Raw genomic sequence first — 18,612 nt, forward strand, 5'->3', positions numbered from 1 at the left:
AAAATGAAGTTAAGTAATGTAGTATCTATATATAAATAAAATTTATAATCAAATGTTTGTATCAATTAATTCTTTGTAAAAAGTTAAAAACATCATGTAATTTGTCTGGGAACATCTGCCTGATTGTATATGGTTCAGCTAGATAGGTAAAAATTTCGTTCCTGTATCATGTGAAGTGTTGGCACTACACCAGAATATGACAAATGGCAAGGCATGCTACATTTTTCACATATAGGTGGTTTATCATCAGTCCTCAGAAAATAATAAGAATGTGTAAGATGACTGTGATCTATGCAGAGCCTAGCAACATTGACAGGCTTAATATCATTCAATTTTTTTTTGGCAGTGCTTCTTACCATGATGACTGCTAATGGGCAATTAGCTTTGATCTTATAAACTGTCTGTAGTCTGTATATGGAACTGTCAAACAGTATGTGGAGAACGTGTGAGCTGAGTTAACTTTGATAGCAAAAAGTGTCACACATAAGACAGAGCCTTGGGGAAAACATCCTGTTGTTCATGACATGGCTGAGATAGCATACTTCCCACTCTGAGTTGGAAAGCTCACCTGGACAAAGTTTTTAATAAAAGATGTTCTCTAAGAACTAGGTTACAGAGGTCTTTTAATATGCCTTATCTCTAGTTTGTGTCATAAGCTTTTTTTTTTTATTCATGTCAAAGCACTGAAACCAGATGTTCTTGTTTCAGGAATGCATCTCTTATACAAGTTTCTAAACATACCAAATGCTGACATTGCATATTGGAGAGAAGATTATTGCTTTCTAAATACCAGATGTCTGGCATTAACCATTTTCTTTAATATCTTACAAAGGCAGCTGGTCAAAGCAATAGTCTATAATTATTTGCTCATGTTGGATCCTTTACTGGTTTTAGGATAGCAATGACAACCGACTTGCCATAAACCCAGAAACTCTTTCTCTGTGCATTAAAAGAATATCCATAGAAGATGTTTTATCATTTCATAATGGATGTCATCAGGACCTACTGCACCAGGATGAGACAGTAAAATAGATCTTTTTAGTTCTTCCTTAACAAATATCTGATTACACAACTCAAGCTCATTGGTAGAAAAATTTGGCTGCCATTTCTCTTGTTGCTCTTTCAATATTAAAAATTCAGGATTATATGAAGCTGTTGTTGGGATTATGGTAAAATTTTCTCCTTAAGTGCCTGCAGTAGCTTTGGAATCGAGCAACAACAACACATCCATGGTCTTAGGTAGACAAACGGTGTATTCTGTATCTACCTTTCATTTTCCAGATTTCAACCCATGCAATTTTTGCACTGGTTGTTTGATTAATCAATGAGGTAAATACGATTCAAGTTTGTTTTTGACTCTGGCATCTAACATAATGTGCTTTGGCCCAAGCATGCTTAAAAGCTATTACGTTTGATGTGGTGGGGTATATTTCATATATATATGAAATATACTCCAAAAGATCAATACAGCGTGGAGCTTTTGGGCTGCCTGGCATTTTGGGTTCCACCAAGGCTTGGATAGAGTAGAAATCTTGACATTTTTGGAATTAAGGCTGTTGTTACCTGGACAATGCAGTCTGTTACATATTTTACTGCTTCGGTGACAAGCGTTTGACTGACTATCAGCATTAAATTTAAATTTTTCCCAAGTTGGGAATAAGTACTCAAGTTAGCCTGTCCCATTTTCCATAGGGACATCTGTATAGGAGAACATGTTTAATGTGAAGACGTGCAAATAACAGGAAAATGATCACTTCTTTAGATGGTGTCTTCGACATCCCAGGTGAGCAGTGGAAAAATGGAAGGGGAGCAGATTGTAAGATCGATTGTAGAATATGAGCAGGTAGGCATATGGAAGAAAGTATCGAGTCTATTATTCAAATGGAAGAGGTCATTGTCAAGGATTCATTCAACGATACGACCTCATCCATTTGTGTTGGCACTACCCCACAGAGTGTTGTGCCCATTAAAGTCACCCATAAGAAGTATAGGCTCAGGTAGTTGCAAGATAAGGTTATCAAGATTAATTTCATTTAACTCAGCATCCAGTGGTAAATAAATTGAACATAATGTAATAAGAAATCCATGGATAGATGAATTGTTACTGCTTTCAGAGCAGTATTATGCTGGAAAGGAGTATGACTAAAATAACTCCTCATTGGGTCTTAAAAATGTTTCCTTCAGACAGAAACAAAAATGTTCGTGTTTTTGCAACAAAATCTTCATATCACTGATATTCTGGTGAAACCCACGACAGTTCCACTGTAAAAATTTTCCCTTCATTTTGGCTTTGTAGACGTGTCTTTTGAAAAGTATGGACAGCTAATGTCCATCTCTTCCTCTGGTAAAATATTTAATACATCTGATGTGTCAGGGTCAGCTGGCATGTTTTAATTTACTTTCAGTGGATACCAAAGTATTCATCATTTCTGTGGGGTTGTCTGGTGGTATATCTTTAAGTGATATCCTTGCTATAATTTTTTTTTTGACAAGTGAGTTCTCATGAATGGAACCATTTTTGGAGTGAGACCATAGGTCATGCGATTGACGTGCTTAACAGAAAAGCATGCACTATTATCGTAAAGTTTGGGTATATTGAAATTACCAGATGATGTATAGGAGATCCTCAGCAAAAGAGGATCTCAGAGCAGGTGTAGTGGTGGCTAACTTCCTTTTTGTATCCTGATATAATATATTTTGTTCTGTTTTAATCTTTCATGTATTTATTTTTCATCTTTCTACTTCTGACATACATAGGAGCAAATTGAATGATTTCCCTGAACAATTAACACATTTAGCTTTCTTTGCAGAGCAAGATTTGTTATCATGCTCTTTACTACCACATCAGACACAGGTGGTAGAACCACAACAAAGCAGGGTATGCCCATATTTCTACCATTTAAAGAATCTTAGTGGATTAGGGATGCGTCATCTAATAGGACAGTTGAGATACCCTGCTTTTACAGAAGTTGAAAGCTTAAGTATATCAAAAGTAAGGATGATGTTCCTGGGGTCAGAACCAAGAGACCATCCCTATGTATCGGGATGTGCCTTCACACCTGTCACCCCCTGATCTTTAAGCTCTGAATATATCTCGTCATTTCTCTACAAGAATTGAGTGTTTTATGAGGTATTACTGTGATTGGTATTCCAGCCATTAATGTTGCTCCCAGCAGTCTCTTAGAATGTTGCTGACACAATGCTTTCACAAGGATATCACCAGAAAGTAGTTTCTTAACAGTCTTGGGAGATCCTGCCAGTTCTTCTAAATCCTTTTGAATAAAGAAGAGTGACATTTTCCCTATTGGCTTTTCACCTGTTGTGTGGATGATCTGAAACACTGGTACATTTTTACTGGTATCACATATCTTTTGTTTCTTATTTCTTACTTCTGTTACCAAATGCTGCATCTACAGTATCAGCACTTTGTTAGAACAATGTCAGGGCCCTGAAACATTTGAGGATGTAGAATTCATGTATGAAATAAATTCTTTCTCAAGGATATCACCAGAAAGTAGTTTCTTAACAGTCTTGGGAGATCCTGCCAGTTCTTCTAAATCCTTTTGAATAAAGAAGGGTGACATTTTCCCTATTGGCTTTTCACCTGTTGTGTGGATGATTAGAAACACTGGTACATTTTTACTGGTATCACATATCTTTTGTTTCTTACTTCTGTTACCAAATGCTGCATCTAGAGTATGAGTACTTTGTTAGAACAATGTCAGGGCCCTGAAACATTTGAAGATGTAGAATTCATGTATTAAATAAATTCTTTCTCATAATTTAGATACTGGTTAACATGACATTCTGGAAGAAAGTAACTTCTGAAGTCTAGATCCTGAAAACTTGGCATTCAATGGAATGATGTTTGAAAAACCATCACCAAATCATTAAGTTTGCATTGTATGAAAAGTTTTGGCTCACCAGGGGTTGCATGTTGAAAATTCATTTCATATTGTTTTGACATAAGATCTATGAGAAGAGTGAAGATTGAAGGTTTGGATAAAAAAATACCCTTCTTTTAGTATCCGTCATTCACATTAGCAGAAAAATAGCAATGTCAGCTCAATCGATTCCAGATTCTTCATTAGGGTTTCCCCAAGGTAAAAATCTTTTTCTTATTGCTTTTTTACCTTTAGTCCACCGTCTCTGTTCAACAGAAACACTGCAAACTTTATACTGAATTCATGATTGTGTGGAACTTATTTCCAAGTTTTATTCCAAAATGCATGCAACTTGGATGTTTTTTTTTCTTTACAAGTACTACATATATAACATAAGCAAAATTAATCAAAAGCATAGCATAAAATATGTTTGTCCAGTATACATATGATTTCTGGAGTATCTTGCTTCATAGCTAAACCTTTCCAGTTTGTCTTTCTATTAATTATTCATAGTTAACCAACTTCGGATCTACAATTTTAATAGGGGAAAGAAATACTAGACAGAATTCCAATAAAGTAAACATACATCTTTCTTTGAATACAGCATAAGACATTAGTATTATGCAAAATAGAAAAGTAACTCACTTCTGTATAAGTAAAAAGGATGTAAAAAATTTGTACAGTGAAAATTTTTATTAATCTTTTTCTTGCAAATTACTATATGTTATTTCATATATCTCATATAAGCAATATGCAAGGATAGATTAAAAAGTAATAATGCCTGCTGAAGAATAAAATTTTAAATGCTGCATATTCCAATTTGTTGGAATTTTTGAACTGCCTTTCCAATAATACCAATATTATTATTTAATTTAATTTTTTTTTTTTTTTTTTCTTTTTGTTGCAGGTTTTTGATTATGGACTTCAAGTAACGTTTGTATGATGCAGGTGTCATCAAGTGCTTAGTCAAATCAAAAGTCTCATTAAACATTTAATAAATAATATCAATATTGAAAGATGTCTTAACAAAATAAAAATGGTAGAATATCCTTAAATCCTTAGATTATTAGGTAGACCACTAGACACCACAACTGATGAAAATCAGAGCCATAATGAATGAATTGGTCAAGAGTGCCAAAGAACAAAGGCTTAGATGTTCTAAGTATGGTACCCAAATGATAATAGAAAGGTTTGGATATTGAAACATTTGTTGCAAATGGATATCATACCTACATGAGAGAGAGACAAAAAGACACTTGGGATTCATTGAATTTTTTTTCAAAGTGTAACGAAAGGTAACAAGAAAAGTATCGTTACAAGCCAAATCAGAACACCGATCCCAAGAATATGTAAATCCCCCCCCCTCCCACATACACACAAAAGGCAAAATTCTTAGCAAATGTCTTTTTAGATAAAGGTGCTATTTTGTTAGATTTAAAAAAAAAATAATAATAATAATAAAAAATTACAGTGAAACTATCAACAAGTTCTGAGAAATGGGGGGAAAAAAAAATTAAAACAAGTTCTGTAAAGAACAAGAAATGGTAAAGTTTTACCTTTTATTTATTATGTATGTTATTTGTTCTTTAAAGAGTCACCTATGAAGAATTAAAAAGAGAAATCAAAGACGTGTTCAAAAAGTCATGAGCATGCAATTTTCCAAAACTTTTAACATGTAGGTTAAAAGTTTTGGCAAAATTGATGTTTATTACAGAATTTGAGATAAATTCTTTAGTATTAAATTAACATTAGTGTTTAGTATTATATAGCAATCCAAAATAACTCAAGGTACTTAGAAATTTCAATTTTTCAAAGAAAAATTATTAATTTCAGGTACAAAGTACAGGGAAAATATAGCCAATATTGTGAGATCTCAATGAAGATTAATAAGTCAACTACTGAATATTATTATTTGTAATTCACTTTTCTTGTAATTTAAAGCTTTTCTCTCTTTGGCTCTAAATGAACATGTTTTTATGTATAAATATCCTAGCTGTAATGAGCAAGTTTACAATTCTTTAAATAAAAGTTGGAACTATATATGTATATACATATATATTTAATCACTAGCAAAATATCAGTTTTCAGAAGTAAGAAGATACTGCACATATAATAGTGCTCATACCAGTTACTATGACAACAATTATACAAACATCTACACACCAAAGCAATTTAAAAATCAATATTTTACTTGCTTCAATCATGCATTAAATGTCAAGTGGTATGTGTGAATCTTTGCATGATATGAAGCACAAAGAGCTCTATGTCTTAACAGTTATAGTGTACAAAATAAATTCATTTTTAAAGTTCACTAATTAACACAGATTTATACAATGCATGCATTTCTGTGTATGTATAATATGAAAGAAATCGTGTGTGTGTGTGTGTGTGTGTGTGTGTCTATTAGAAATGAAATGGCATAAATTTGAAGAAATGGTCAATAATGAAGATAAACTCAAAATGAAAAGAAAATTATGCTGTTATAAAAAGAAAATGTTTTGTAAAATTAGTCATAATCTCCAACTATATAATTTATATACAAATTACAGAAACTAATTAATCCTTAATTTCATAAATGAGCTCTCTAAATACAAATAGTTATTTTGCATGGAATGGTACAGAAATTTATGAAAGTACTATTTTAAGTAGTAGTAGTATCAACATATACATGCTTAATGGTTATACTAATGCACACTGTGGATAAAATATGGTAATTACAATGTAATCATAAAACATCATATTCATTTCTGGTATATTGCAAAGAGTATTAACCAGATATTGTGATAGTACAACAATATTTTATATTTCCCACCAGTGTCATTCAACAATTTTCTTCCAATTTGGCCTATTATCTGTCAGGTTACTGATCTGTTCCTACAATTCAATTTTTGATGCAACCTTTTGATGCATCAAACTACTTGTATCTCAGTCTTCCTCCACATTTTTTCTCCTGTCATTTTTGCCCTCCAACACTTAATCTTTCATCTGCCATTCTGTTTAAGTGACCATACCATCATAAATAAGCTCTGTATATAAGTTCTTCATATTAGTTATGTGAAGTTTTTTTTCTGGTAACTGTTTTTAATGTGGTTATTCCCCTTACTTTTCCTCAGAGTTCTAATACCTATAATCTCTAGTCTTCAATCAATTTTATTTTTAACCCAATAGACTAAAGCTATGAAAATAGGAAAGAGAAAACACCAGTTGCATTCCCAGTACAGAAATAATATGTGTAACCTATAGAAAGGTTACACATATTTAAAAATTTTAATGAAGATGGCAAATTAAATGTAGTTTATATGTTGATTACATATCAGTTGGGTTTGGCTAATTTCTCTTTTGTTCAGTATAGATTTATTTATTACATTTAATATGCAATCTTCACTGAAAACTATAAATAAACTTTTTTTGTTTCAATGAGAAACAGTACTGAAGATATTTTGTGCACACTTTTTTTTTTTCAAACTGAGAATACAAACTTAAAAATTGTTAAAGATGGTAAACCATGTCCACCTCTTCCAAATTTATGTAATGTTTACATCTCAGAAATGAAGCATAAATAGGATGATTTTTCTTAATAAAGTAAGTTTTTTTATACAACTTTAATGATTTTTTAATAATGTTGCCTTACCACAGCATACCCAATGGAATACCCACCATATGCCACTGATTAAATATAAATAAGTCTGATGGGTTCAACTCAGAGATTGTTTGTTTTGTGCAATGAAAAGAAAACTGTTTTAAAAGAATAAACCAAGACAAAGAAAGTTTGCATGTAAAAAAAAAAAAAAAAAAAAATCCAATGTTACACATTCTGAAGCTTGTATCAGATCTACTGTACTTATTCAAGATTCCAAAATAAAGTAGACCATGGAAAAGATGATGCTCACTCAGAATTAGCTATCATACTTGAAACACTGAGGATAGTTTTTATAAATTGGACACTAAGAATGGAATTATAAAACAGTTATGTGCAAGGTCACAATTTGGTCTTTGTAAAAACTTACTTCGCCTAGGATTCTGTGAAATGTGTATGTAAGCAAAGATGCCAAGACTACAAAGGTTTATGTATAAAAAGAATTCTATGACTTGTGCAACTCGAAGAGCCATTATAGTTCATTATGCACAAATAAACAAATGCCTCTTTTCACACTATTCACATTGACGTTATTTTTATTATTACATTCTTCATTTGTATTCACAGGATGTATAAATAAATTTATGAAAGTGAAAATCATATTCTATATTTTAGAATTTGCCTGGTTGGCCTGGTCATTAGTATATCAGCTCTTTAACAACAGGCTGTGGATTTGAATTCTGCCATGAGCATGGATGCTTTGCCTTTAGCGGGAGATGAATGATGAATTTTGTCTACGAGAGACCACTGCCTGCTTACTGGAGAACTTGAAGTAGCTTAAAAAGTTTCATGTTTGGTCTCTAGAAATAGAAAATATAAATAGGAAAAAAAAATCAATAGCCTACCTACTGTACTATAGTCCGACCACATAAGCGAGAGCTCTCGTTGGCAGACTGCCAAGAAGAGTCAATTCATGTTGAAGGGGAGAAAGAAATAAGGCGATGAATGAATTGGTCAACAACACACGAAATCACGTGCTTTATAGGCAAAATTTTCCAACTGTTATAAAAGAGAAGTTAATTTTCAAACGTGTAATAATAAACAACTCATCCAATACGTGATTTTTTTTTTCATCCACAATTTAGGATTGTTTACCCTATTATCGGAATGGATTCTCCTTCTGTTGACACGCACAGAAGTGTCGAAGGGTCTCGCATCTGCGGGCGTACTATATAAGTTTATATAACCTTTTGTGGGCAGTAGTCACATAAAAAAAACCACTGCAACATTTTGCCAACCAATACTTTTTTATATACTTTGACTAGAACTACTTATTCTACAGAATATCTAAGTATTTCATAAGATATCTAAATAAAGTATGAAATAAAATTCATATTTCGTACTCTACCTCAAGTGACTCCATTATTCTATAGAATATCTAGTTAACTACAGAATAACTGAATTATATACGTTAATGATAACATATATATATATATAATTAATTTGTAAGATTAGCAGTGCAGGCATAGCCAAGTTAGCCGGTCTTGGGCACGGTCAGTAGGGTTTTTTCCGCCAGTTTATCTGGCGTTTTTCATCCCGCAAACAGGCAAACCGGCCCCGTGAACATACACCTCTACAGTCAAAAATATATCCCCCCCCAGCGGCAGACCAGGCGACGGGTCGGTTGGGAGTAGTACTAACAAGTAGTCGCATCTAAGTAACACGCGGACCCTGCATAGGAAGCGGGAATAACGCGAAGAAGAAGTAGATCACTGAATAACTTATATATAAAAAAGTAGATCGGCGAATAACTTTTTATAGAAAAGTAGCTCGCGTAGTAAAAAAGCTGAACACCACTGCCATAGGTGATTAGTAATGATGAAAACTTAATCATACAGTGCACAGTACTTTGTACACCCCTTTGAGGGTACGAGGGTGGGTCCCTAAGTTTCCCGCGTGACTAACTTTTAGCGGTAACAGAAAGAAAATAACACTTTTTCAACAACCTCCCTTTACTTCAACACAATTTCTGCATCTTTGAATTAATATTTCTATGCCCTTGAAAAAATAGTCTGTACTTTTGTCTGCAAAATAGCCTAAAATTGCATCTTTCAATTATCATCATTATCATCTGCAAATTTTCTTTCTCAAAGGTCTTTCTTCAGTTTCAAGAAGAGGTAGTAGTCACTGGATGCTACATCTGATGGGTGTCCAATCTCCTGGAAGCCACAGTCCTTCACTGCAGCCTTTGCAACAATAACTGTATGGACTGAAGCATTGTCGTGAAGCAGGCAAACACCATGACTCAGCATTCTTGTCTCTTCTCCTTTGACATTGTGCAGTTTGTGCAGGAGTGAAGCATAATATTTTGCATTCACAGTAGTATTCCTTTCCTTGAAGTCAATTAAGAGAATTCCCTGTCAATTCCAAAAGATTGTTGCCATGATCTTGATAGACTGAGTGACCTTAGCTTTTTTTGGTGGTGCTTCGCCTGGTTTGCACCACTCCATGGATTCCCTTTTGGAAAGAGCACCATAATAAAGGACCATGGATTCATCTCCGGTCACAATAGATTCCAGCGCTTCTTTCTGATTCCCTTGGCAAAGCTCTAAAACTTGCGAGAACAGGTCACACGATGCTCCTTCTGAATTGAAGAGAGAAGTCGAGGCACCCACCTTGCACTGACCATCGTCATGTGAAGCTTCTTGTGAATGATGTGAAAGACAATTGTTATAGAAAGTCAACCTTGCTGAGATTCTTTGAGCTTCAGCTGTCTGTCACTGAGCAGTTCCTCAACAAGAGAGACATTTTCCTCAGTCATCACTTCCACAGGCTGACCATCATGAGGATCATCTTCGATGCTCTCTCTTCCCAGGCAAAACTGCTTAGCCCATTCCTTCACAGTGGAATAACACTTGATAGCACTTGGAGAAAGCCCTTCTTTGGTGAAAAACATTTTTTAACATTACAGCCACTTAGCATGCCATGTGTTGGTCATAGTGCCTTCAACTGAATGATGCAGGTAGAGAGTTCAAACTGGTACTGGTGCTATCTGTCACACACGGTGTTTTAAAATTGGCGTGCATTTTGTATGTCAGGCTGGAAACTTTTGGAACCTACCTCACACATAGGAATACGATGGTTCCAATGGTGATCCTATGGGAATTGTTAGATTGTGATAGAGTGGAAATTTATGTATTCCTATCTTATCACAGTCTAACATGCTTTTCCAAACAAAAGAATGAGATAAATACAATAAGTTGCCTCTAAGTGTAGAATAAGTATTATGTATATATAAATCAAGTGTGTTCTGTTATGAAAAGGTTAAATAAGTATGTATTTTGTGCCATTCACGAATGTGGTTAATTTAATATTGAAAGTGTAAAACATTAGCAGAGCATTATAAAATATGTATAAAAGAATTATAAAATGTAAGCACAAATTCAACAGTTGGGGGGGAGTCAAGTCCAAAGGTTACGGAGTCGTAACATGAGGGAGCGGCTCGCCCCAAGCAAACAACGTGACGTCAGCATACGTGCAATAGCGGGGGAGAGATATGGACGCCATGACGTAGTAGTAGTATGTGCGAGTTGGCTGGACATCGGAAAGAGCGAAAATCGCCGAGAAAAAAAGAGGGAAATATAAGGGTCATGCGACCCTGTAAGAAGGCATTTTGTTCCTGGATCTCCTGTGTGTTCGTCACTCGTGGTGGCGTAGGGTGCAACTGCCCTCAATGTCGGACGGATCCCGATAGGCAGCTACGAGCTAAGCTGTGATTTCTGGAAGCTACGGTCTTGGCGGCCGTATTCTCCGCGAAAAGAAGCAAGTCTGGCTGTCCACAGAAGGCCAGTTTCCTGTGAACCTATGAAGCACTAAAGAGCCGAAAAGGGAAGATAAGTAAACTTTGTGTTACACTGTTTATGAATGAAAGATTTGTGTCACATTAATATGTTATAGAAGAAGAACATTAATGATATAGGATAGGATTGTATTGTTATCACTTTAGAAGAATATTGATTTTAACCTTACTATCTGTCGTTGTGTTAAAGTTCGCCTTTCTATTGAATGAAATTAAGGATATGTTTAGAGTAAAGAATTGGCATAATATAAAGAGATTGTGAAAGATATGAATGTTATCTTGTGTAGTCTGACAGAGCTACAGAGTCTTAGATTGATTGTGATAATAGTACATGACTAATGCATTAGCGAAGGTTAATATAATTCATACTTTAGGAAGCTACTGTATAATATTTTATAAGTGTAATAATAGTGTTTGAATATTATATACCTTGTCTGGAACTCCCTTAAGATGGGATTTTAATTTATGTTATTATATGTATCAACTTTTGAGTATAATAAACCTTGCTTTTGATTCTAACAAAGACTTTCTGTGATTTCTGGAATCCGATGCACCGCTTATAAAATATTAATGTGAACCTATGCGGGATATTAGAAAAGGGTATATTTTGGCCACGTCTGCAGAGTTAATAGGTATCATTAAGTACTGTCCTGAGATTACCTCTTGGTTGTTAATATTAATAATCTAATAGCTTATTAATATTAATATTAATAAGCTATTAGATCTTAGCTTATTAATATTATTATTAATAAGCTAAGTGGCGCAGCGAAACAAATAAATTTCTTGGCGTTTTACGAGAGGTAAATCTCAGACTCTGATACTCTGGTACTGCCTCGTTCCCGAGGAAATTCCATTGTCCCTCAGAGGTACCACGTGCTACTCGATAGAGTGTATTACGGAGACATAGCATAAAAGGTTAAAATAGTTGTGATAAGGAAGAAAGAGACACAACATAAATGGCGCAGCCGGTAGGATATTGATAGAATAAGGTTAATATAGAAGAAGGTTTAGGTTAGAAAAGATTGAATAAAATACAACCATTGTACAATAAAAACTACAATTCAATGCAACAGAATACAAGACGATTGTTGGCTAATCAACAAAATATATAAAGACCCCTCTATCTTCGGATTAAACTTTGTTTTCAAAGCTTGCACTGCACTTATGATCTAAAATTGTAGATGGAGAAAGGGATGAATGGCAAGGGACACAAGGAGCATCTGAAAAGTTTTACTACATGATAAAGAGAAAAATAATAAACCGAGTTATTTCACAGAACTCAAGACAGGGATTAGAAGGTGGCCAAGTATCAAATCAAAGTCTGTGGCAGACATGATATCAAATGTCTCAGTTATAAAGAAAAAAGTGCAAATATTTTTGTTTGTGTATGTGTGGATAAAATATGGATGAAAGTAATATAATTATGTCAAGCACAATATAATTTCCAACCCATCAAAAATCAGTTTTTCATATTCAAAACCTATTTTTTGCAGCTGTTCATTATTTCCAAGATATCTTATATTGACTTCAGTGTCCTTTATGCATTATTATTTTATTTATTTTTTATAAATCCAACTCTCAAAATGTCATTTACCTGCATTGTAGATGTTATTTATTGTTTGTTTATATGTATTTATATGTGAATTGCTAGTCTATTATGGATGTTTGTGTAGAAGGGTTTGTATCTTATATGTGTATAAATCATATATTTATTTTACAACCATATTATTGTATCTGTAGTGCGTATGCATATAGCAAATTATTTTGTTAAACAAAATAATTTGACGAATTACCCCTTCCCCCCCTCAAAAATATGAAATTTTTGAGATTAGTTCGTTTTATGCAAAATAAGAAATTTTTATTATGTAATTACAAGAGTTCATCGCTGATATTAAAATGTCGATATTTGTGATGATCATGTTATAAATTTTATAATGCGTTTATATATATATATATATATATATATATATATGATTTTCTTATGGTGACATAAATCATCGCCCATGTTTATAGTTTGGGAATCCAATAAATATCTATATTTTTCTGATGTTAATTCAGAAGATCTCACAATCAGAATTGTAGGATTAGTGAAATTTAAAAAGAACTTCTTGTCATCACTTGCAACCTCCATATAGTCAAATACCTTTTTTTAGAGAGGATCACCTGACTTGTTCTCTGCTCATTAACCTGATCTGTGAAAAAAACTTAAACCCACAAAATGTCTTTTTGTTTATTAATTGCATGTATTCTCAGACTTGTATGTATGTTTTATAGGATGAAAAATGTTTCAGGAATGACCTTCCACTACCATATGAGACCTTTAGTCACCTTCATTTGGGAACAACAACACATAAAAGTTCTTTACATTTTGATAATATTTGAACATAATGATATGTGCCATTCTTCTAACTTCAGTTCAAAAGCGTTTATCCCTATTATTTCAATAAGGAATTCAAAGTAGTCAGTTCTAGGTAACTTCATTTAAGTTCTCCTTGATGATTTAAGATAATGTAACTAAAGTAATAAAATGCAGAATTGGCAGGAACTTCACAGAAAAATAAATAAATAAAAAATATTTTACATAGTTAGGTCCTGGATAATTTCTGCATGTAAAATGACATGTGCAGAGGCAGTTAATCTATGTACTGATCTTGGCAGAACAGTCAGTATTAGTGACTCCAATAGAGACAGAGATGTCTCATATGCGAGCTGCTGCACATTTGGAGATCTCACTCTGACTTTTGAAATAGCTCTTTTAGTCAGGAATCTTTTTATTTCATCATCATCATCAAATTCCTGCTATGTACCCCCCAAGGGGTGTACAGGATATGATAGTACTACATGAAAAAATTATATCATTACTAACTTCCTATCTACAATTTTCCTCCAAATCAGTCTGTTACTTGTCAAGACTCCAACATTATCAGATCTTATATTTCTATCGTCTAAGGCACTTTGTACCTTATCAATCCACCTATATCTTGGTCTTCCTCTGGGTCGTTTTCCTGCCAACCTGGCAGAGAACACTTGTTCTGCTAATCTTTCCTTGCCCATTCTGTTTAGGTGACCATACCACCTGAGATTGGCTCTGCTAACGCATTCCTTGATGCAGACAATGTCAAGTTCTTTCCTAATATCCTCATTTTTAATATGATATTGCCATTGATGCCATCTGTTCACGCCTCTAATCTTTCTCAGGACTCTCATATCTGCGGTCTCTAGTCTTTGATCAAGTGTTTTACTTCTGACCCAGCTCTCAGATCCACAAGTCAAAACTGGTTTAAACACTGTCTTGTATACAGCTAATTTAGTGTTCCGACTAATTTCTCTCTTATTCCATATGAATTTATTCAACTGACTTCCCACCATACCAGCTTTGCTGATTCTGTTGTCTATTTCCATATTTAATTTACCATCTTCAGTAAAAATCGTGCCTAAGTAGCCGAAATGTTTTACTTGTTCCACAGGTTCTCCATTCACAACACAGTTGACATTTTCAATGATTATGCCTATTTTCATTGTCTTTGTCTTTTTATTGCTGGCCTTCATACCATATCTATTACAACAGCTATTCAATTTAGTCAGAGAATCTTGCAGACTTGTAGCGGATTTATTTAGAAGTATAACATCATCCGCATAAAGCAAAGAGCTGACATTAACATCTCCAATTTTGATATCATGTTTAATACCACTTTCCTTCATAATGTGATCCATATAGATAATGAATAACAGAGGGGATAATGTACATCCTTGTCTCACACCAGATTTAACATTAAACCATCTTCCTGTACTTCCTTCAATTCTAACTGCTGACTTACAACTCAAATAAAGACTAAGTATTGCTTGATATAATGCCCCATTGACACCATATAACTGCAGCGTATTGAATAGCTTCTCTCTTGGTACCTTATCATATGCCTTTTCCAAATCAACAAAACTTAAATACAGATCTTTGTTATATTCCCATGCTTTCTCGACTATTTGTCGTAAAGTGAAGATCTGATCCTGACAGCCTCTGTTTGGCCTGAATCCAGCTTGTTCTTCACCAAACTTTTCTTCCACAATTCTTCTCAACCGTTTCTCAAGTATACTTGCATAGATTTTGCCAGGAACACTTAGTAGGGAAATACCTCTGTAATTCTCACATTCAGTTTTATTTCCCTTTTTATATATGGGTACTATGAGAGCTCTACTCCAATCATCAGGAATTCGTCTCTCTGTCCAGGCTTTCTGAACTATGCAGTGCAGCTACTGTAAGACTCTTATACCACCATACTTCAACATTTCTGGTCGAATATCATCTACTCCAGCTGCATTTCCACATTTCAAGCCTTTGATGGCTTTTTCTACTTCAAGTATGGATATGTATTCCTGACTGCATGCGTGGTCAGTGTTTTTTACCACTGTGCTGTCATCACTGCTTGCTTCATTTAGCAGTTTTTCAAAGTAATTACTCCATACTTCAAGGATATCTTTTATTCCAGTTTTCATGTCACCTTTATCATCTCTAACTCCTTTTACAGCACTCTTTCCTCCATTCCTAAGCTTCTTCAACAACCTCCAGAATATTTTGCCACCTTCTTGATATTTATTTTCTATATTCTTGCCAAAGTCCTCCCTTGACTTTTGTTTAGCTAGTTTTACACAGTGTTTAGCATTCTTGCATTTGTCTCTATATTCTCTAAGAGCACAAGCTGACTTATTTGACAGGAACTTTTAATATGCTTTCTTCTTTTCCTTCACTGCCTCTTTAACTTCCTGTGTCCACCACAGAGTTCTGATTTTTCTATCCTTGCAGATAACCTCACCACATGCCTCTCTGGCTGAATCAATTAGGGTTTTCTTCAAGGCTTGCCATTGAATCTCCAAGGTTTGGTTCCTGTTCTCAAACTCTTTCATTTTTTCTTCAATAATCTTTGTGTATTTTAGTCTACAGTTCACATCTGAGAGCTGCTAAACTTTTATTTGCTTTAAAACTTTCTTACATGTTATTCTTTTCAATATGAAATTCAATTTTATCCTGCTCAAGACTAAATAGTGATCACTTCCAATTTCAAATCCTCTGTACACTCTGGTGTCCTGCACCAGGGAGAAAACATCACTATCAACAATAACATAGTCAATGAGACTTTTCTTATTCCTAGCCTCTTCTCTCCATGTGAATTTGTGCACATTTTTATGTTGGAACATGGTGTTAGTAATAACCAGTCCATGTCCTGGGCAGAAATCCAACAGATATTTGCCATTATTATTAGCTTTGCTCTTTTCTCCAAATTTTCCCAAAATATTTTTGTATGTCTGACTATCAGTTCCTACTCTGCTATTTAGATCCCCAACAAGGACCAACTTGTTGGGGATGTACACCCCTTGTACATTCCTGCCATGTACACCCCTTGAGGGTACATGGCAGGAATTTGATGATGATGGTATTTAAGCTTTGTCAATCTGGAAAAGGCATACGACAAGGTGCCAAGAGAGAAGCTATTCATTACACTACAGTTATATGGTGTCAATGGGGCATTATATCAAGCAATACTTGGTCTTTATGTGAGTTGCAAGTCAGCAGTTAGAATTGAAGGAAGTACAGGAAGATGGTTTAATGTTAAATCTGGTGTGAGACAAGGATGTACATTATCCCCTCTGTTATTCATTATCTATATGGATCACATTATGAAGGAAAGTGGTATTAAACAGGATATCGAAATTGGAGATGTTAATGTCAGCTCTTTGCTTTATGCGGATGATGTTATACTTCTAAATAAATCCGCTGCAAGTTTGCAAGATTCCCTGACTAAATTGAACAACTGTTGTAATAGATATGGTATGAAGGTCAGCTAATAAAAAGACAAAGACAATGAAAATAGATAGAATCATTGAAAATGTCAATTGTGTGGTTTGAATGGGGAACCTGTGGAACAAGTAAAACATTTCAGCTACTTAGACACGATTTTTAGTGAAGATGGTAAATTAAATATGGAAATAGACAACAGAATCAACAAAGCTGGTATGGTAGGAAGTCAATTGAATAAATTCATATGGAATAAGAGAGAAATCAGTCGGAACACTAAATTAGCTGTATACAAGACAGTGTTCAAACCAGTTTTAACTTATGGATCTGAGAGCTGGGTCAGAAGTAAAACACTTGATCAAAGACTAGAGACCGCAGATATGAGAGTCCTGAGAAAGATTGGAAGCATGAATAGATGGCACCAATGGCAATATCATATTAAAAATGAGGATATTAGGAAAGAACTTGACATTGTCAGCATCCAGGAATGCATTAGCAGAGCTAATCTCAGGTGGTATGGTCACTTGAACAGAATGGTCGAGGAAAGATTAACAAAACAAGCGTTCTGTGCCAGGTTGGCAGGAAAACGACCCAGAGGAAAACCAAGATATAGGTGGAATTGATACGGTACAAAGTGCCTTAGACGATAGAAATATAAGATCTGATAATGTTGGAGTCTTGACAAGTAACAGACTGATTTGGAGGAAAATTGTAGATAGGAAGTTGTAGATAGATAGTAATAATGTAAATTTTTCATGTAGTACTATCATATCTTGTACACCCCTTAAGGGTACATGTCAGGAATTTGATGGTGATGATGTGAATGCAGGTAAATGACATTTTTCTCCAAAATTACATGTACAACTAATAATCACATGTATTCATAGCCAGCAAACTGCAGTACAGTATATGTACTGCAGTACATATACTGGGTAGATATATAATAAAAAACTACTTGCCTCTGGACATCTGTAACTAACCACCAAGCCCAGACCCAGCCTCCGACCACCATTCTTTTATCCAATGAACCGCAACACCCTCCTAAAAATACATAATTATTATTTTACACTCCAAAGTAACATTAAAATAAAATTTCATATGTAAAATTTTGAAACTCATTAGTTGCATGTATTAATTTTCTTTAATGTACCTATAATAACAAAAATAATATATCATTCACTTTGTAGATGCCATGTCATGTAACATGTTGTGCTACCATATAGCAGAGCTTGTCAGAACAGAATATTGAGTAATCTTCATGTGTCTGTTTTTTTTTGTTTGGTTTTTTTAATCATAACTTTATCCTGCACTCGTGGGATTGAGAGATGTGCAGAAAGATAAGTAATTTTTTCAAATTTAGTTAACAATATTAGGTTAATTTCTTGCAATTGTTTTCTGTGAGTTATTTAGCATTTATGAAAAAGTTGTATAGTTTGTATTAAAGTAGATGTTGTTGGTATGGTGCCAATGAATAATGGCAGCCAAGATATCTTTGGGGGAAGTA

At 34.2% G+C, this 18,612-nt stretch overlaps 1 protein-coding gene across 1 annotated transcript in view; it reads right to left on the reverse strand.

Annotated features, from left to right (window-relative positions):
* The window catches only part of LOC150095672 (flotillin-2-like), a 151,666-nt gene that overhangs the window by 105,075 nt on the left and 27,979 nt on the right, over positions 1-18,612 (reverse strand). Inside the window, exon 3 of the mRNA XM_090410168.1 lies at positions 18,068-18,149. Within this exon, the coding sequence (XP_090266294.1) occupies positions 18,068-18,149 (82 nt within the window). The remainder of the gene's footprint in view (positions 1-18,067; positions 18,150-18,612) is intronic.

This window comes from Typopeltis vanoorti, chromosome 20 (assembly GCF_054136105.1).
Source record: "Typopeltis vanoorti isolate ZY-2024b chromosome 20, IOZ_Tvanoo_1.0, whole genome shotgun sequence".
In the NCBI taxonomy this organism is placed as follows: domain Eukaryota; kingdom Metazoa; phylum Arthropoda; class Arachnida; order Uropygi; family Thelyphonidae; genus Typopeltis; species Typopeltis vanoorti.